The sequence below is a fragment of the Pithys albifrons genome, chromosome 1, assembly GCF_047495875.1.
Source record: "Pithys albifrons albifrons isolate INPA30051 chromosome 1, PitAlb_v1, whole genome shotgun sequence".
NCBI classification, from domain to species: Eukaryota; Metazoa; Chordata; class Aves; order Passeriformes; family Thamnophilidae; genus Pithys; species Pithys albifrons.
Window position 1 is genome coordinate 84,037,117 of NC_092458.1, and position 21,262 is coordinate 84,058,378.

General features: G+C 44.4%; 2 protein-coding genes across 3 annotated transcripts in view; one reads left to right on the top strand and one right to left on the bottom strand.

Moving 5' to 3' along the window:
• Nucleotides 1–4,595, bottom strand: part of USP35 (ubiquitin specific peptidase 35) — a 34,393-nt gene extending 29,798 nt beyond the window's left edge. The window contains exon 1 of the mRNA XM_071571665.1: nucleotides 4,517–4,595. The gene's annotated coding sequence lies outside the window, so the exon portion shown is untranslated. The remainder of the gene's footprint in view (nucleotides 1–4,516) is intronic.
• An 86-nt stretch (nucleotides 4,596–4,681) lies between these two features.
• On the top strand, nucleotides 4,682–18,769 carry KCTD21 (potassium channel tetramerization domain containing 21). Of its 2 annotated transcripts, none has more exons than XM_071556893.1 (2): nucleotides 4,682–4,729; nucleotides 12,954–18,769. In XM_071556893.1, exon 2 carries the CDS (start codon nucleotides 12,984–12,986, stop codon nucleotides 13,764–13,766), a length of 783 nt encoding a protein of 260 aa, XP_071412994.1. In that variant the 5' UTR covers nucleotides 4,682–4,729; nucleotides 12,954–12,983; the 3' UTR covers nucleotides 13,767–18,769. The 2 variants fall into 2 exon arrangements, with proteins under 2 accessions (XP_071412994.1, XP_071413004.1); XM_071556903.1 differs by lacking the exon at nucleotides 4,682–4,729 and adding an exon at nucleotides 6,412–6,641.
• Nucleotides 18,770–21,262: the final 2,493 nt, after the last annotated feature.

Genomic DNA, 21,262 nt, shown 5'->3' on the forward strand with positions numbered 1-21,262 from the left:
ACTGTTCAGAGGTGATATTATAGTTCTCTTCTACCTGTGCTTTTCTTTAATTAGGATTCATTTCAATTGAAATCTATCCACTTACTCCCAAATCAATTCATTCCCTTATCGCTGCCAGCAGCAGTTTTCCAGTAAAGGCTCCTGGGTATTTTTTGCAGAATTCAGTATCAGTTCCCTCCAAATCTAACAAAACTCTGAAAATACAGATTTGAGGTGGATCTTACCTTTAAGAAATCTCAATAATAAATTAAGCACATTTAAAACAGCCTCATAGAGAGTTTAATAAATGCCACTAAAGGAGGAAAAAGATTCAAACATAGACTGATATGTAAAGTGATTTGCTTCTTACTTACAGAGAAGAAGATCTACTTCCCTGAATTCCCTGGAGGTCTGGAAGTACAGAAATGAGACTCACCTTTTACTGTCCTTAACTCTGGATTAAGTGGTTTCTTTTATGTCAGCCAAGACATTACTGCTATTCCTGCTGCATCCTTCAGGCAGCCAGGCAATTAGGGTTCAATCCTGCAGCATGCTGAGCTGCTGCAGGATGAAAGGGAGCTGACAGAGTGCTGTGCTAGAGCACAAAATACTGCACAAAAATCCCCATGTTCTCTAAAATTTCTACAAGATTTGCCACGACTTGGCATACAACTTCTTACAAGGACCACCCCTCTTGTCACCTCTCTGTTTTCCAGGAACATCAAAGTAATTGTGTCCTCATGATCTCTTTTTTTTTTTTTTGCAGGGACCGTATGTCCAATGAATTCATGGGCAAAGAGGATTTTCTTTTGGTTCAAAGTATGTGTCTGTTCATCCAGATGAGAAGGGTAAACCACAGCCTGCACTTCATTACCCCTCATGCTGTTCTGGGGAAATACTGAGGCACATTCAGATCACAGACTCACGGAACGGTTTAGGTTGGAAGGAACCTTAAAAATTATTTAGATCAACCCATTTGCTCAAGGCTGTGGCAGAGCCAGCAGCCAAACCTCTCCAGACCTGAAAATATATTAATGCTGAGGCTTTCAGCTGCTATCTAGGTTGTACCCAATAAAGTGCTGTGGCAGAGCAGAGCACCAGGTTAATTTTCATGATATTTGGGCAGAAATTCAGAGCTAATAACCACAGAAAAAACCTGTTCAATATCCTTTTAGGAAGAGAAGTGAGACTCTACCCATCTGCAGGGAAAACATAACTGGGAAAAACTGCCAGCCCAGAAGCCTAGCTGAATTTTTTTGCACATAATTACAATCTGCCTTTCTAAATTCACCTTCTCTTTTCAAAGAGATCACATACTCTTTGCTTCCTGTCCCAAACTGTTTTCCAGTGACAGATTGCACTTGTGTTTTGTGTCTCCTACTCACTGGAGTTAATTACTTTTGGCTGACGAGACTCTTCATGCTTTCCTGTCCTCAGGACCAGAACCACCCTTCAGTGCAGCACCAACAGAGATTCCCCTTCACCACGGGCAGTAGGAGATTTGAAGTAGGAGGTTGCCCTCACCTTCCACTCTGCATAGCAGCGTTCTGTTCTCTCCAGAATAAAGATTTATTTAAGGCATTATCACCCAATGGACTGTTGGCATTTTGCATAGCTTTGTGATACATCAGGAGCTCCACCTTGGGAATAAGGAGGTTCTCTCCTGTGGCCACACACTTTTTTAAGGAGTCTCAAAACAGTAATTAAACAGAATATATTTATCATGCAATCAGCCTAAATCTACCATATAGTAGTCCCTCCCTTCAATAAAATTTGTTGATGCTTTAGATCCACAGACCACTGTGGACCTTTTTCCTGTTTTCTGCAGTACTACATATTTCATTGGCATTTCTTCCTCTAAAATATTATAAATATGTTTGACACATTACACAATTCTATCAGCCATCTCCAGGCGAACAACAGTGCTGGGCAGGCTGCCCTATCCCAAGCCATCTATCTTACCCACCCTACCCTACCCTGCTCTCTTATTTCTCCAGTGCTTCTTCTTTGACCTCTGATGCAGACAGATCCCCCACTCTTCTCTTGCTCTGTGTTGCCATTAGGCACTCAGTCATCAAATAAAAAAAAGTCTTTGGCTGGATGTCAAAGTGATCAGTGCAATACCAAATAAAGCCTAAGGCTCTAATATTTCATTTTCTCTTTCTCCAGACTCCTCCTCCCAGCTCCATTTCTCCTCTCCAGCCAACAGCCACATACACACATCTCTAGTACCTATTGGTACCCTTTTCTAATAAAGCATCTCAAAACCATCACTAGCATATAATCTGTCACCCTGGTATGGATACAGAAAGCAAGACACATGGAATTAAATTCATCTCTCCCACTGCCTAGAAAACCACCAGCAGAGAAAGGCACATGAGGCAGGCCGTGCTCTAACCACCAGCCCAGCAGTGACAAATTGCTGGCTCTAGGGCTAAGCCCAGCACAGACAAAAATAAACCACCCCAACTGCTTTTTAATTCTCTGAATATATTTGGCACTGGATGCTCAAAGGCTGTGTCCTGCCCACACTAGGTAAGTTTTTCCCAGTTTTTCTTCCTCACATCCCCCAGATGAAGATACCTTCCTTTTCTATCCCCCAAAGACTTCTGCCATCCTCCTTGTCCAGAGCTCTCAGCCAGGGCTCTACTACCCTACTTCCATAGGGCTTTACACTAGGAGTGCCCAGATCCTGCACTGACCTTCAGGCCAGCGTCCTTTCTGTCATCGCCCCTGCAGACTGTATATGTATCTACTCCAGAAAGCTGGTTGTTTTCTTGAAGGTATTTATAGCATTAACATCACTCTTCTTTCTTCAGGTTTCTGTCTGCTTTTGACGGTGTATAGAAGTTAAAACCCTGGATACAATCCAAGATAAATCCATGTTCTGTTCCCCAAAGCATACTGGACTGAGGGTGGATACTGCTGACACTGGCTGGAATTCATAAGACACTGCCTCGCTGCTTGGAGATACAAAGATTTGCAATTTTTTGGTGGTGCCTTCAGGAAAAATGGGATATAATGACCATTGGAGACCTCAATTTTACTCCAGCCTCCTACATATTTGGCTTTGCATCAGCCAAATCCAGAAACCAGGAACACAAAGTGAGACCATGGAAAACTTTATGGACTCCATCACAAGAATGCCCAAGGTATTTTGAACCCCCTCCCCAGGTGAAAGCTCAGCTACATCCTTTCAGCCTGAGGAAGGGCATACAGTTGAAATTTCTCTGACACCAGATATGGCAGGGCATAGTTGAGTTCCCAAAGCATTTTGAAAGCCTCATAGCAGTGACAAATATTCCAACATCTGCTTTTATCCTTCAGTAACACCTGCAAAGTCCAAGTCAGGGCAGATTTAACCTGAAACTGGGTTGGGTCTTAACTAAGCTGAATCTGACCATCACTTTTAGAGTTTTTTGGCTCCCTATGGGTTGTCTCTCTGGGTCTCTCTCCTCAGGTCTGCTTTTCTGGGGAAAACCTGAACTCATCTTGGCTAGTTTCTTATAACAAGGTGCTGCCTTGTAAATAGGTTTGCAAAGCCCTGCAGGCACCAGGGGAATGCACATACACCCACTTGCCAGTGTTGCTCCCTTTTCTGTTCCTCCAAGCATTCCCCTGCAGCCCAAGTCCCAAACATCCAAATCCTCAAGCATCCCTCCTCCACCATTCCCTTCTGCATCCTGATCACAGAGCATCCCTCTCTCTGAGCATCCCTCTGGGAATCCCAAAACCTGGGTCTCTCTCCCTACAAGCATCCCTCTCTTGAGCATCCTTCCTGCACCTCGACCTTCTGAGCAGCTCTGATTTCAACATCTTTCCTGCATAGCTCCCTCCAAGCCCTCTTCTACATCCCAAACCCTGAGCATCATTCTGACTAATCCTCCCAAGCATACCTACTGCTCCCCTTCCCCTGAGTATCACTCCCTCAGATGTCAGGGAGGTATTCCAGTTCCTAAGAACCCCAGCTCCATCCTGACCCCTTAATCCCAGCTTCTTCCTGCATCCCTTGAACAAGCTCCCACATCCCAACTGCCAAACATTTTTGTCCTTAAGCATTCCTCCCGAACCCATGCCTCCAAGTGTCCCTCCAGCATTCCAACACTCAAGTATCCCAACACCCGAGCATCCCAGTCCCCAAGCATGCCTCCTACATCCCCTTTCCCCAAGCACCCTTCCTGCACCCCTTCCTCTGAGCAGCCCACCTGCATCCCTCACTCCAAGCATCCCTCCTGTACCTCTTACCCAGAGCATTCCTTCTGACTCACTCACCCCAAGCATCCCTCACCAAGAGCACCTTTCCTGTATCCCACATGCTGAGCATCCCTCCAGTACCCCTTTTCCTGACTACCCCTCCTACACCCCTCCTGTATCCCTCACCCCGAGCATCCCTCCTGCACCGCGAGCATCCCTCCTGCATCCCTCACCCCGAGCATCCCTCCTGCATCCCGAGTCCAGACCACTCCTCCTGCATCCCTTTCCCTGTCCCCCTCCTTCCGACAACCCCAAGCCCTGACCGCCCCCCGCTCCGCGTTACCTCCGGCCGGGGCTGGGATGCGGCGTGGCCGCTGCGAGCCGCAGTCCCGGGGCTGCGCTGGGCAGGGCCGGAGTGGCGGCGAACTACATCTCCCAGCGGGCCGGGCCGTGCAGAGCCAGGCCGCGCCGCGCCGGGAGCGCCGCGTCCCCCGCTTCCTCCGCCTCCGTGCGCCTCCCTGCGAGCGGCGGAGCTCGGCGGCTGGAGGGGGCGCAGGTGGGTCCCCAGTGGGGCTGCGCAGGGGGGTATCATCCCGGCTGGAGGGCGTGGGGAGGGCCGGGGACACCCCCAGCGAAACTCCCCCAGGTGGAGAAACTGAGGCAGGGGAAGCGAACGGGGAGCGGCGGGTGGGAGCCGCGCTGCTGGTGCGCTGTGGGATGCGGGAAGGATGGGTGAGCCCCCTCAGTGGGGAGTTGGGGGTATCTCTTTAGTATTTTAAGCTAATTGAGTAGTGTGAGAGCCCGGCTGTGTAAGGTGGAGCCGTACCTATGGTTGCCCTTAACAGGGTCGGGCTCAATGCCACTCTGCAAAGTCTGAATCTCCCCCCACCCGCTTCCAATGAAATATCTCCAAAATTTAAGGATTTACAGCGAATCCAATCCCTGTATGCCCACACCTGGGACATGCTGCCAGCTAGGTCCGTCTGGGCAGTGGTCATGAACTGTACTCTGCAGAGAGTCTAATTCTGGGTGATACTTACCTTGTTAGTGTGATTTGAGTGGGATTTGCTGTCGTGCATCTGTTCTGGGAATTAGCCGCCCTTTCATTTCAGGGGTGCTCTGGAATTGATGGTGTCAGTGGGAGATGGGGTGGGAACTGGATTGCTGAACCACCCTTGTGTGTGAATCAAGCTGTATGCAGCTGGTGGGCTACCACGTGGGCAGATGAAGTGGTCCAGGAAGGAAATAAAGTGGTCCATAAAGGAAGTAAAGAGTATCTGGAAGATACTCCAGGGGTGCCAAGTGATACTCATGTGGATGCTTGGACAGGACATGGAAAATCACTGAAAACCATTGCCAGAACTGGCATTAAATTGGTATATTGGACTGTTCAAAAGGTAGCATCTTGAAAGGAAAAGTGATGCTCCCCCCTGCCATGGGACCCCAGACAGGCTCCCTCCTGGCTGTGCACTGCCCATCCAGCAGTGCCTGAGCCCAAGGGTGGCAAAGGTCAGACCAGGAGAGTGCCGAGCACTGCAGCAATTGGGATTTTATTCTCCAAACCTCACTGCAGCCCCATCTCTGGCTCTGCACTCCCTCTTCCCCTCCTCTTGTCGTCGGCTGTTCTCCTTCAGCAGCACTTAACCTTCATTTCGTTCTCCTCCGTCCCGCTGTGCACTGCTGCTTTTGTTCCTCTTCTCTCAGCAGGAACCTGACCTGTGTTTTGTATTGCTCCTTGCTCTTACTAACTGGGCACCAGCGCTATTTTCCTACCCCTGCCTCCCTACGCCCTCCTCTTTATGCTTCAATCCAGCATCTGCAGAGAGCCTACACGCAGCCTTCTGCAATCAGCCGCATCCCTCAGCAAGCAGCCCAGGAGATGCTCAAGGGCATCGCGGTGCAGGTCTGGGAAGGGGTGAACACACGGCATCATCACACCCACAACAAACCAGAGATGATGTGCAATTCTCGTTCACGCTTTCCCATTCCTCAACGCGTCTCATTGGCAGAGCCGCGTTTCTGTGTCTAGGGAAGTGCGGCCAGAAAAATTAAATATAAATAAATGCAAATAACTGGCAGATAAGCGGCTGCACTCCGAAGGCGGATTGACAGCCTGCCCAGAGCCAGGTCCTGCCGCCGCCGGCAGATCGGTGCCAATCCCGTCGTACAGGGAGAGAGGAAGGGTGGTGACCCGTCGTTTCCTGCCTCTCGCCTGCTGGGAATTTGAGTCCCCTCCCGGAGCTGGTCACAATGTCCCCCGTGCCAGCCTCGGCGTGAGCGGCCTTTCCCCAAACGCCTGCTGGAAATTTCCAGAGACATCACAGCAGTCCCGAAACAAAACGCTGCTGTGCCCCCCCCGCAGGCGCTGCATTTTGGGATCTGTTGCTCCTGGCAGACACGCCATGCTCTGCTTCACCGACTGCATTTTAAGCTTCTAAATGCCGCATTATTGGAGGGGTTGATACAAAGTAAGTGTCCAAAATCAGGTGGGTCCCTCCTGCAGCAATGAGAAAACATGGGGTTTCCTCTGTAAGGTTACTATAAATAAGCACATAGGCAGCAGAAACTATATTGCACATGTTTAACCTGCTGTAGTTGAGGATGAGCTGAGCTAAGTAAATGTGCATCGAGGATATATGAAGGGAGGGTGAATATATCGTTGCAATGGATTTTGTCCAAAATTCTTCCTAAAGTTCAGCACTCATTGATACCTACTTTCTGCTAAAAGCTAGGTAAGTGAGCAGTTGAAGTAGGGGGGGGTTTATGCCCTGAATATTATTTTTGCTTGTTTCTGCCCTCCCTCTTTAATTCTTTGGTTATTAGTTTTATCCTGTCTTTCATGGGGCAACTTCAAGGCTTCAAACTGCCTTGTCTGCAGCCCCCATAACACTATTGGGCATGAGCTGAGGGGCTGGATTTCCTCTACGAAATCGTCCCCTTGAGAAGGGACAAGGCACAAAAGTGCTTTGTGGGGGAGAGTCATGGCAAGAGCCACGGGGCTGGCTATGCCCAGATCTGCTGTTCTCAGCTTTATTAGGGTTTTTTCTTTTACTTGGGACTCAGGTGAAGCTGCAATTCTTACCTTGAACCAAAACGTGTCTTTCAGTAAGACACAGTGGATCAAAGGGATACATGCTGAGTGTAGGGAAACTGGGGCATGACCTAAAGCAGAACGAGCAGTGTGCAGGAGGAACTATCTTTGCCTGATTATGTGCTCACCATTAATGTGCTCTAATGGAGCAGACTGGAGCCCTATCCTGAATCCCCCCTTTAGAGGCTTCAGCAGCCATACAGGTGCCCAGCTGTTTTCTTTTTTCATACCTCCTTTTGAGTTAAAATCAATCCTACCCCTCCTAAGGCAGAATTGCTTCCTATAAAGCATTACCTAATATGTCTCTTGTAACTTTTACCTACTTGATGTGGCTTTCACCAGCTCTCTTGGGCAATACTGAAAAAGCCAGAGAGGTTTTGAGTCTGCCTGCTCTTCCTGATGCGTAGCAGAAATGGTCCCTGGATTGCTTTAATTTTATTGCCACTTAGGCATTCTTCATTGTGCCAGCCTAAATAATTAATATCTTTTTTTTCCCTCCTTTTTGCTCTATGTTTTTTGCAGTTCATTTTTACTCCTCAGCTATTTATACAGAAGCTGCACGTAGTTTCCCATACTAAATACAGGTTGTCAAAGATCTGGTTGTAGGGGCATATTTACAGGTGAGCTATTGAAGACTACACTATAAAATTAACCAGCAATGCAATACTTTATACATAAACTTGTGAGGCACTGAAACAGGCTGCACAGAGAATCTGGGGCTGCCCCACCCCTGGAAGTGTTCAAGACCATGTTGGATGGGGCTCTGAGCAATCTGGTCTAGTGCAAAGTGTCCCTGTCCATGGTAGGGGGTTTGGAACAAGATGATCTTTAAGGTCCCTTTCAATACAAGCCTTTCTATGATTCTGTGATTCTATGAAATGAATGCCATTAAAAACAAGGACTGTGTAGCCATGTATCGCTACATCTGGCAGCAAAAGATCCTATTGCTGTCACAACATAAGTATTTCAGGGGATGCTGAACTTCTAATGCCTTTAATCCCATGTGTAAGGGCTTCAGAGGCCTTAAGCAGCCTGTGAGATGGACTTTGGAAACATTAACAACTCATCGTGATCCCCTCATACCAAATTACAAACCACTCTTGCTTTGCTGCTCTGTCTTTATTTAATCTCATTAATGAAATCCTCTGAATGACAGTAGGATCAGCCTGTTAACTGCATCTTGGGTGTTGCCTCTGAAGTCCAAAAGGATTGATTCATTTTCCTTCCCTGACATTTGTACAGTGAAATCTGTGTTTGTAGTCAGTATCTTTTCCCAATAAAAACCCTGTTATAAACTGTCTTTATGTATACATATATAATATATAGATAGATCACAATCTAGATACCTTTTAGCAACCATATAAACATATATATAATTCATATTTTCCATTAAACTGCACTTTTTGGGTAAAAAGGGTAGACTACAGCTGTATGTGTTTTTCAGAGTGGTTAAATATGTAATATTTGTGCTATTTGTTTACATTTTACTTACACTGGCAAATAATGACTGAAGCTTTTTTTTTTTGATGATTACTTGTACATTTGTGGTTTTTTGCCAAGTTGGGTGAAACAGGCACCCAGTTAAATTATGTATACAGAATTTTATTTATTAGCTAATTAAAGTGCTCTTAAATGTGATGAATACAGGAGAGGGGAAATAAGCTTATCCAAAGCTCTTCTACATTCAAAATTATTAAGCAAACAAAGTGGTATGATAATGATGATTCTAAATACATGAAGGCATCGATAAGTGAAAACAGGCAGTTTTTTGCCATTTCATGTACTTTCATACCTTCCCTCTGTGTCAACCCCCATTACTTTCCCAGGTTATTTGCTAAACTAAACTCATGGGGTAGAAGGTTATCACAGAAATGTTCTCTGTGAAGATGTTGAGGATGCTCCTGTGATTAAACCCCAAGCTAAAATTTACAAGCCCAGGTTAGGTGAAATGCTCAGAAGCTCACAGACAGCTTCTGTTCAGGAGTCTGACTTTTTCATAAAGTTAACCACTGCTGGTTTCTCTCAATTTACATCACCTGATAAGATTATGACTTTAAATCAAACATATACTCTTTTCTCATGGTAGTAAAAACATTTGTTTCAAAAAGAAAGAGGTATTTAAACACAGGGCACTCTAAAAGCACAAATATATCTTGGGTTCCTCAGCCAAATTCACATCTTCAGCTCTCGGATCTCTAGCTGATGTAATTTGAATGAATGTTAAGTGCTACTTGGGGAGGGGCTACACAAAAAAACTTTACTGTAATTCTCTGCTTCCAAGAACCATAGCCCAGTTTGTACTTGTCCTTGGTGACTGCAGCTTACAGAATCATACAATAGAATGGTTTGGGTTGGAAGGGGCCTTAAAGATCATGAAGTGCCAACACACTCGCCATGGGCAGGGAACACCTTCCACTAGACCAGGGAGCCTCCCAGGTCCAAGATCAGGTGCTCTTGCTACCTCCTCTTTGTAGAAATGCCACCAAGCAGATGTGATTTTTTGCTGGATTCTTGGAAAACTTTTATATTCCATTAGCAAAGTACTCAGGTTTGATAAACCAGAGTGGGGACAGCAGATGCCGGTTGGAGGTTGGATGAGCAAAGAGAGAAAACTGACAACTCATTTCATTTTAATTTTTACAAGTTTATGAGAAACATTTTTTTCCTAAACAAGTTGGTAAGAAGAAAAGCAGCAAGGACTGACTTTCTTTCCCCAGCTACTGACAAGTTTGTTGGTTGGTCAATGTATTAAGTCCAGGTTGATGATAAATCTAGCAGACAGATAGGAGTGCTCATCTGTGCTGATGTTTTAGGTCTTCCAAGGATCCCAGACTATCAGATTCATCTTTGCACTATGAAGATATAAACCTCTAAGTAATGGGATTAATTAGGCAAAAGCAAGTGATTAGGAATGACAGCTGGAGAATAGTGATCTTGCAGCCTTATCCGTGGACCAGATGTTTGCATCATAAATGTTTGAAATTTAGTGCAGGGGCAGTGGGGAAGTTCAAAACAAAAGCAAGCTGGTGTCCTGGGAGACCGAAATCCAGCCTGTAGCCTTCAAAATAACCATAAGCAGGATAGGCTGGCCAGGGCGTATGTCTGAGGAGTGGCCAGAGGTGGGAGAGGAGTAGAGCCCACATGCTGAGGGAGTAGTGCCATGTCTGCCAAGATCTGTGCTACTACACCCACAGCTCTTCCAACACCAGAGTTTAAAGTTTGGGCAGATTTTTGATGCTGTTGCTGGCAGCACAGATATGGTCTTCAGCTTTGAAGAGCTCATGTTACTGCCATATTTTGTTGGCAGCCTCCCTTTTGGACTGCTGATAAAGAAAACAGTTACAAGAGATTTTAACATTATCTGTTCAGATTTGACTGAGCTGTCTGCCTCTCATTCAGACTATTAGCCAGTGAGGCTTTGGATCAGAGTAAACCTAGCGTGGAGGGTGAGTCTGAAATGAAAATCTGTATCTTTGGACCATACAGTAGTCTTCGGGTTGTGAGTTTTGACCATGGGCTTTGCCAAGTGAAGCCTTGTCACAGGCACATCAAGGGAAACATCACAGTCTCCATCTGGCTAAGGCTGGCCAAGAGCATGAGAAAACAACTCTCATAAACAGAGAGATAAACAGACTTGGGCTCAAAAATCTGAAAGCTTCACTTATGAAGAAAAAACAAAAAAATGGGAATTGTTTCATCTAAAGCAGCCTGAGCGGCCGCAGGGATTCCAAGCAATGATCTTTGAAGTCAGTGTCAGTCCTGCTTCTACGGGCTGTGTTACTTGCAGTGAGGTGCAGGGAAGCTTCTGTTTGATGAGATGTGATAAAAAGTGAAACCTATTTTAGGCTGGTTTTGTAAATGCCTGATTGTACTTGTGGCAATGCTTTTACAGATATATTGCAAGCCCTTACAGGAAAAAAATGTGTGGCAGCCACTTGTGCTACAAAATTAGATCAGTTGGAGCCTCCACGTGATCAAGTTTAAACAGCTCTTGACTCTAAACTGAATAGAAGTCTTCAAGAGTGGGAAGTACACTAACACTACATTGCTAAGGGGAGCTTAGCAATGAACAAATAGTTTTTTCTGGATTATATTTGGCTGAGATTAGTCACAAGGATGGTCTTTGGTCATGGGCATACACGGGGTGTTATGTTGGTCTACGCATGCATCTTTATGTGCCAATTTTGTTGGATACATGGGATTAAAGGGATACACAGGCAAAGCACTCTGGATTTAGAGATCTGCATCCTTCCATTATTGTACACTTGGATTTAGGCTGTGTGCCAAGGGCTAAAGAACAAAGTGGAATGTTAGTCTTAAACTAGAAGTGAAATACAGATTCTCATTTGACCTGTTAACTAGTTGTTCTAGGTTGGATCAATTCTTCTTAGCAAAATGTGCTGCTGTCTAGAGAAGTATTTGTTTTAGGATGCCATTAGTATTACTATTTGGGTTTTAGCAGCCATAAAAATTCATATTTTAGCACAAGATGAGGTTCTTCCTATCTGGATTTTGCTATGACTCCAGAGTTGATAATAATGTGTAGTGTCTGTGATTACTCCATGACTACTTAGGAAAATGCCTGTACCTAAGTTTAAGGGAGCTGTTTGGGAGCTTTCTGTTGAATGACCATAGTTATTACAGCAAGAGCTACCTCCTGCCTCTGCAAGCAAACACTGATGGGTTTCCTGCTGAACTGTTGGTTGATTTGGATTCAGCCAACAAGGAAAAACAGATTTGCAGGTCCTCACCTAGCAGAAATTAATGGCCCACCTGTGCAAGACAGCTGAGCTGATCTGCAATGGAAAGGGCTACATGACTGCTCCCTCTTCCTTTGCCTCAGCCCTGACATTGGTCTGGTTCCAAGATATAGCAGAAACATATGCTGAATAATAAATGCTGGGTTTTCTCCCTAAACTGGCTCACTGTGTGGTCAGACAAGTGCCAGAAGTGGCATAAAGGAGGAGGATGGTATGGTGGAGGCCAAGGGAGGTCATGTCCCTTCCTAAGGCAGTGATGCTTAACTGCATATTAAAATGATATCCTCAGTTCGTCTCAGCTGATTGCAGAGGATCTGCATGGAAACAATGTCAACTGAGATACAGCCCAAATTAATTAGAAAATGTTTTCTAGGCTAAAAAAGCACATTGGAAGAAGGAAGCCTGGTGGGTTTTTTGCTGAATGGAACCACAAACTACTGGTTGCTTATGGCAGCACCCGCTTGCTGTGTCAGGGGATTCTATTTTAACCATATCTTCAAACACTATGGAAGATGTTGGGATATGTCCAGTTCTTGTCCTGCCCTTTTTCCCCCCTCTAAATTCTGTATTCCTGAGGGAAATGGGATCATATGAGCCCAGGGCACAACCCTTGCTTTGAAGTCAGCCACCACTATAGACATTGGTGGGAAAGGTTTCACTTTTAGCATGATTGTGAAGTTTTTGAAGACTCATGATTTCTGGCACTAAACTGAACTAAACAAAGTTCAAATCTGCTAGGAAAAAAAACATCCTTATGCTTGTTCTCAAGACACAACCTCCAAAAATAATTCCCCACTTCTAATTTCTATGATGAATTCTTGCCATGTGGTTGCTCATATATATTTAGGACTCTCTATACTTTAACTTTTCAAAAAGGTCAATGCAACTAAACGTGTGGTGTTGGATATTTTTTTTAATTTTTTTTTTAGAGTTAGTCCCAGCATCGTGACTTTTCCATCATGTCAGAACCTATCACGCTCAATGTTGGAGGAAAACTCTATACCACCTCTCTGTCCACTCTGACTAGCTTTCCAGACTCCATGCTGGGAGCCATGTTTAGTGGGAAAATCCCAACCAAGAAGGACAGCCAAGGCAACTGCTTTATTGACAGAGATGGCAAAATCTTCCGCTATATCCTGAACTTCCTGCGAACTTCTCATTTGGACCTCCCCGAAGACTTTCAGGAAATGGGCTTACTTCGACGGGAGGTAGATTTTTATCAAATTCAGCCACTGATTGAGGCTTTGCAGGAGAAGGAGGTAGAACTTTCTAAAGCAGAGAAAAATGCCATGCTCAACATCACCCTTGATCAGAAGACCCAAACGGTTCACTTCACCGTCCGAGAAGCACCCCAGATTTACAGCCTGTCTTCTTCCAACATGGAAGTGTTTAGTGCTCATATCTTCTCCACGTCATGCCTGTTCCTGAAGCTTCTTGGTTCCAAACTTTACTACTGCTTCAATGGAAACCTTTCTTCAATATCCAGCTACCTGCAGGACCCCAACCACCTGACCTTGGATTGGGTGGCAAGTGTGGAAGGCCTTCCTGAAGAGGAGTACACCAGGCAGAACTTGAAGAGACTCTGGGTGGTGCCAGATAATAAGCAAATCAATAGTTTCCAGGTGTTTGTGGAAGAAGTGCTGAAAATTGCCATGAGTGATGGTTTCTGCATAGATTCTTCTCATCCACATACTTCAGATTTCATGAATAATAAGATTATTCGCCTAATTCGGTATAAGTAGGAATGGCTGTTTATTGTGGTGCCAGCATGGAGATAACACAGGTTAAGTGTTTCCCTTTAAAACACACTTACAGCCTAATTCAGAATCATGCTTATCTGGATTAAGAGTCACTAACAAGGAGATGATTTTCCTTTAATGTACTTACCAATATGATATGACCCTTCAGAATATGTCCATGTTCTAGACAGAAGCAATATTGTCTAGCGACTGAATTAAGGACTGGTTCTGTCTCTGCCACCCCCTCTGTCCTGCTGTACAATTGTGGGGAAAATAACTTCTCTCCTTTCTACGTTTCCCAGTTGGAAAATGGAAGTGATCCCTGGCCTATGTCACGAGGAGGTATGAGGGTTCAATAATCAAGATTTGGAATGTATCTGGAGAACAGACGTGGTGAAAGATGCCATGGAGCTGCAGCGCAGCAGACAGTCCTAGGAGTACGTTGTCCATGTCTTTTATCACCTGTGAGCAGCATCCAAGAAGCTTGGCTGGATCTGCAGAGAAGAAGCGTCCCCATGTGCAATCAATGCATCTGTAAAGGATGGTGCAAACTGCAAAGGAGTAAGGGATCCCATATCCCTGGGTTCAACAAAGGATTTCTGTCACCATCTGAAGCTGGCTTGGGTTTTTTTTTTCTGAACACTGTGAGGAAGCCTCTGCTTTATTCTGCTTTCAGGGAAGCCATGCTGGAATAATGTGACTGGCAAGGAGCATGACCAAGGAAGCAATAGAAGAAAGAACGGTTTTGTTACAAAGAAGATTAAACATTTACTTTTACATTCCAAAGGCATCCAAGACAACTAGTCCTTTTCTTTCTCTTACAATGTTAGTATTCATCTGGAGGATGCTGCCAAAACTTTCTGATGTGAAGACAGACTTTGGGGCAGAGGCCCCACAATGTCTTCTAAGCATTTGAGCCACTTCTGGCCTTTTGGGCACATCTCCCTTCAGCAGTGCATGGAGTGCATGGCATGCTCTCTGGATAGGATGGATTCCATTTGAAAAGACAACATTCTCATCAGGTTACACCTAGTATTTTTCATAAAAACAGAGGCTCACTTTTCCTATCCAGGTACACAGAGCCTTTTTTTCAACATTCATGTGAAATGGTCAGGTCACTAAATAGCATTTTACCCACTTGCTTGGCTTCAGTGTCAGGTTGTCAGAGGGAAGGCAGTGGGAGACCAAATGTGACAGCAATGGTCACGCTCTTTCCTACAAACCTGGTCTGTGCTATAATGAAGATCATAATTCACTAGCTGCATGTTGTCTCTAAACATCATTTGTGCCACATTCAAGATGGTTCTTTCTCAGCCAATTATGTCTAAAAGTATCTTAACTATATTTCCCTAACCAGATGGCTGAGTACATGAGAGACCCTCTGGAACATTTTCTAGTGTCTTAAAAGGGAAAATGCAATAACCAAGTTTTGCATTTAGAATTTTAGTACTTCCAAATGTTCTTAGCACAGGGCTGCAGAGCTCAGTATTACTTGTGTTCCCGTTTCCCAAATTAAGCAGTCTGTCATTACATTAGGCTAACCTGTGAACAAGCATAAAGAAGCTCTTTTTCTTGTAAAACAACATGAGATCAATATATTTCTACTGCCCCAAGCTGTATCTGCATGAACACAAATCAGCATGCTGATGGGGAAACTGCACATTCTGCAGCTGTTGCCATCCTGTTACAAACCACTACCCTTTGTCTGACTTGGTGCTACACCAGCATGATATACATGGGACCACATTGCCAGAAAGTACTGACCAGGCTTGAAGCCCTCAGAACCATGAAACCTGGCAAATACTGTGAATTTTGAGGATTGCAAACAGGATTTTGTGGCCAAATTCCAACTTGAGCCACCATATTTGTCTAGCTTTAGTTGCGTTAGTAAGAACTCTGCCCCCCCACCCCATCCCTGTCCTGAACTATGAAGCATGTTGGACATTCACAGAGATGATCTACGCTGGCAATATGATTATGATCTGTAAAATGACCCCTCTGATCAAATCTATACCTTGAAACAGATATGTGTTTGCTGAATTTATGATAACAGCTTTTGGGGACTATTGACAGAATTTCTTTTTAACGCAGAGGCTTGAAGAGATTTTAAATGATCTGTAACAGGACCTCTTCTATAACATGACTAAAATAATACTTACCTATAGGAATTTGTTTCCTGTAAGCTTTAGTTTAACCAAAGGTAAGACTGGTGGGGTTACATCTCATTTGGAAGGGTAGGGGGGAAGTCTGATACACACCTTTTAGAGCTCTGGATCAGTACTGCTCTATTATGTTTCAGCAAAATGAAAATATTCCCTGGGAGAGTTGAATCATTACTGCATTTTCTGGTGAAAGGCAAGTCAGAGGAGTCTGTAAAAGGAGAGAACTGAAGTCAGATCTTCACCTGGAGTGTTTTAAGCCATTAGTCTGTTACGTAAAAGATGGACAACTTGAATACACACTTATTTGTGCTCATGTAACTAAATCAGGAAAAGGTACAGCTGGCCACAAATGTCTCACATTTATTAATAAACAGAGAGATGCAAAATGTCTCTCTTCTATATGTGGATAGATTCAAAATTTCCAACCAATATAAAGACATAAGTGAAGAGTGGCTTCAGCAGGAACAGAAAATCTTGAGGTACCTGTGAATTGCTAAGCACAATAAACTTCTTCAATTATGAGGTACTGTTTATAACACCATGGTCGTCCTGTGTGCTAATGGAGTATGGGAAACAGGCAGTGAGTGAATCACTTGTGATTACAAGCAAACGTATATTCTACAAATGCAGTTGCTGTTTCAAACTACATGCCAAGCTAAAGCTATAGCTGCTCCCGAATTCTGCAGTCGGTGAGTTACATTGTAATGCCTGTTTATAGGAATGTTCTCTCTCCAAAGCATTTGTTTGTGTTTTATCTGGATGGCTGTTTTTTGTTTACCTTCCTTTTCTGAGCCCTAGAGGTGTAACTTGCTTTTGTTTACCAGTCAACAGCACTCATAATGATGTTTCTCAAGAGTTTTCCTGAATTAAAGAGAAGCAAACATGCACAAAGCCCTATTAAGTACAGCACAACCCCATCACTAGTCATGAAAAGCACTTGGCATTTATTAGCAGTAACATCTAAAAATTATTTCTCTGTTGAGTGGAAGATTCACTCTCAGAACAGTTGGTCTTTTTCCTGGAAAGGATCTAGTGACATTTTTCCTTTAAAGCTTGAAGGATGTTTTCTTCTACATCTTGGTGCTTCTGCCATATTCCTATCTTCCTCAATGCCTTTGTGTACAAAATGAGGCCAAATCCTGCCTTATTTGGTGTTTGGGATTTTTTTTCTAATTGCCACTCAACAGAGCATTCAGTAGTGTTAGAGCAGAAAGATACCAGAGTTAGGGCAGATGATAAACAAGTTTTTATCTGTAGTCTAATTTCATTTTCAGGTATGGACATGTGCATAACACAGTGGTATTTCTTATATGACAACATGATTCTGAAACATCTTAATGGAGTCCAGAAAGAATCACTTGTGGATTTCTGTGTGTGTTTTTAGGCTTGAAAGCTCTTAAATATCTAACAATGTCCAGTTATAATCAAAGGACTGAAACTATAAATGTTAAGATATACTTGGTTTATACAACTGTTAAAAGTCAGCAGGAGTTTTTGTTGCTGATGGTGAGAAAATAAATAGTTGTAAAAATTCAGATGTTAAGAAATCCGGGATTTAGATAGAAGGGAGAGTATAAAAAAAAACCTGACGTTCAGGGAAAAAAACCACAGCAAGATAACAATGGAGACAAAGATTTTGCTACACTGGTCCTTTCCAGTTTTAATCTCCTGTTATGCACCTTAAATATGGGTCATGCCAAGAGTTATGCTAGTAACTTCTCAGGAGCAAGCAGCTTTGCTTCACTTTGCACGTGCTTCAAATCACCAAACATCTGCACTACTGTACTTACCATATTATAATTGAGTTGTCAAGTGCCAACTGCTGCTCGAGTTCACTGGCAGTAAATGCCTGCAGTCAATCAGATTTATTCCCACTCTAGGAGAGGCTGGCAGAGTCCATATATAAGGCTGATGGGAGTGATAAATACTGCCTTCAGCCATAGACTGCAGAAAGTAAAGCTTGGATCTTCTGACACTTCACAGGTAAATGGAGAAGTTATGAAGAAGACTCCTTTGGGGAGTTTTATTTTCACCCTATCCCTTTGAATTTGGTGTCACTGCTCAAATTTTCAATATATTTTGAAATATTTAACTGCCACTCTGCATCCACACACTGATGGACACAAACGTGCAGGGTACAAGCAGTGCTAATATGTGGCCCTTACAGTAAAAGTCTTGTATATGAATTAGTACAGGCAGTCACGTAGATATTCTGTGCAAGATGGGCTGGATCAAGTATAAATATCATTGTCTCAGATTCACTTAGGAATAACACAAGGAATGGTTTCCATATGAATTAAAAGGAAAAAAAAAGTTGTAGGGGAGGACTCTATCTAATAATTCCTTTTCTCCTCCTCCTCCTCTTGGCATTCCCCTCACTGTTTCCTTGTTCTAACTCTTAACTGCAAGATTCCCCCATTAATCAGAATTTGGGCCCCAATTCACTAAAAGCCATGCTTTTGGGTCAATAGTATTTGAAGAGTGTTAAAAGTGGGTTGGTATTTTTATCCACTTCTATGGAGACCCCTTGGGGATATCACATTTAAAAATCTGACTGCAATTGTCTGCCTGTAACTCTTCTGTGAAATGTTACTAATACGTATTTTAGAAAACAGTAAATAAAATGTGAATGAAGCAGATGCTCTGCCAGACACGTATTTCTTGAGAAAAAAGCATGCAGTGAGGTTTTCCGAATCTGTATCTTTTCCTTTTCTCTAGCAGTTTTACACAGTGCATCATTGCAATGCTTACCTCGACCTCTCCTTGGCTGAGAATTGCCGGAAGCTCCCCAAAAATTAATGCAGTTGTAAAAAACGTGGATGAACAAGCCCTCGGAAATAAATCTAAACCATTTAAAATGCATTAGCTTGTTTATGTTTCAAACATTTATAAATGGAAAGTTCATTTTTCCAGTGAAAACCCTTCTTAAACCCTAATGCTTTACCGCTGTTGGACTTGCCTCCAGTACATGAGCTTGAGCAAACTGTAATACATTGATGCTATATAGGAAAATACAAGTTGAACATATTATTTGTGTGATTCCATGCAGCTCCTACAAGGCCCTATTCCTAGACAGATGAAGGTCTGCTGTAAGGAAGCAAGAAGGCATCAGCCTTGTGTGCATCCACCCTCCAGGCTGGCAAGAAAGTATTAAAAAATTGAGCCTTTTCCTCCAAAAAAGTGATTTGTATCTGGAAGCTGACTCAGACACCAGCGACACTGGTTGGAGATGGCACCTCCCTGGAGCAAAGCTCAACTGGTGTGATTTGAAGCAGATTCTGCCCAACGGAGGCCTCACATTCACCCAACCCAATCCCATCCAGGCCCACCATGGCCTAACTCCATAAGTGGTCCCACAGCCAATCAACCCCACAACACCCAGGATAAACTACCCAACCCCACTACAGGGCCCACACCCAATCCCACATCACCCACTTTTAACAAAAAACACTGGCTGAGGATTCTCACACCATTCAAAGAGTTGCACAGGTACCACCTGAGACCTGTAACAGGGAGGACCAGAGTCCCTTCACAGTGGGTGGCTCCAATGAGCCCCAGCTGGTGCCCCTTTCAGCTCATTCACTCACACACTCAGTTGGTTAAAACTTGGTTGTAATAATGCAAAGGTCATGGGTTCAATCCCCTGTGTGGGCCATTAACTTAAGAGTTGGACTCGATGATCCTTGTGGGTCCCTTCCAGCTCAGAATAGTCTGTGATTCTGTGAACAAATAAATAAGGTGAACATACACTCAGGTGAGCTTCCTCCTCCCTGAGGCCCAACCCTAGGTTTCCTGTAGCAGTCTCAGGTGCTGGACTGAAAAAATAAATATTAATGGAGTACAGCAGCATGTCAGCTCAAGCTGGGGACCTGTACAAAGGGACCTAAAAGAAAGAAATCCCTGAGCTTTTATGTCCTTAGTCTACATGCTCAATTCTTCATGTGCCTCTTGGTCCAATGGTGATTTTTGGTCAGAGGTCTTCTAACACTTTACTGGATTCATTTTCTGTGTTCACACAGGCAGGGTGTGAATGACTCCTGCTGAGTTGCAGCTCTGCTGATGGTGCAGCCTCCTTATCTTCTGGTTTATACTTCTCTCCTTGCTGACAGAGCAAGGGAATCTGAAAAATCCTTGATTTTGAGTAACCTCTACTTAGCAACAATTAAAAACCAGCATGTTATCGATGGTATTTTCATAATAATTTCAAAACACAGCACTGTACCAGCTATTAAGAAATAAATTAACTTTGTTCCAGCCAGAAGCACATCTAAGTGGAAGCTCAGAGCTTGCAGCCCAAGGCTCCAGCAGTGTGCCCAGCCAACAGTGTGCCCAGGTGGCCAAGAAGGCCAGTGGGAACCTGTCCTGTATCAAAAATAGCATGGCCAGCAGGCCCAGGGCAGTGATCCTTCCCCTGTACTCTGCGTTGGTGAGGCCACACCTTGAGTACTGTGTTCAGTTCTGGGCCCCTCAGTTCAGGAAAGATATTGAGGGGCTGGAGTGGGTCCAGAGAAGAGCAACAAGGCTGGTGAAGGGACTGGAGCACAAGTCCTGTGGGGAGAGGCTGAGGGAGCTGGGGTTGTTTAGCCTGGAGAAGAGGAGGCTCAGAGGTGACCTCATCACTGTCTATAACTACCTGAAGGGAAGTTCTAGCCAGGTGGGAGTTGGTCTCTTCTCCCAGGCACTCAGCAACAGGACAAGGGGGCACGGGCTCAAGCTCTGCCAGGGGAAATTTAGGTTGGAGATCAGAAAACAATTCTTTCCAGAGAGAGTAATCAGGCATTGGAATGGGCTGCCTGGAGAGGTGGTGGATTCCCCATCCCTGGAGGTTTTTTAACTGAGATTGGCTGTGGCCCTGAGTGCCATGATCTGGTAAATGGACTGGAGTTGGACCAAGGGTTGGAGTTGATGATCTCAGAGGTCTTTTCCAACCCAATTGATTCTATGATTCTATGATCCAGCTGCTCATGCCAAGGACAGACAGCCCAGTAAAGAGCATGAAATCACTCAATAGCATTAGGCCACTTGGGTTTAAGCTAAACAACTAATAGCTCTCAACAACCCTCAGCCCATGGTGATGCCGCCCCACCTGCCCACAGGTTGGGAAATCATAGAGCGAACCACAGAGTGTTACAGTTTGGAGGGGACCTTGAAGCTCGTCCAGTTCCAGGCTCCTGTCACGAGCAGGGACACCTTCCACTAGACCGGGCAGCTCGAAGGCCCATCCAGCCTGGCCTCAAACGCTTACAGGGACGGGGATTCCACAGCTGGAGATTCCCTCACAGGGGATAACCGTGTTCCACGCGGAAATCCTGCCCGCGCATGCGCAGTGCCGCCCCC

Bases quoted from the DNA above. Each gene is read 5' to 3' on its own strand.
- KCTD21 (XM_071556893.1), top strand. From the start codon at position 12,984: ATGTCAGAACCTATCACGCTCAATGTTGGAGGAAAACTCTATACCACC.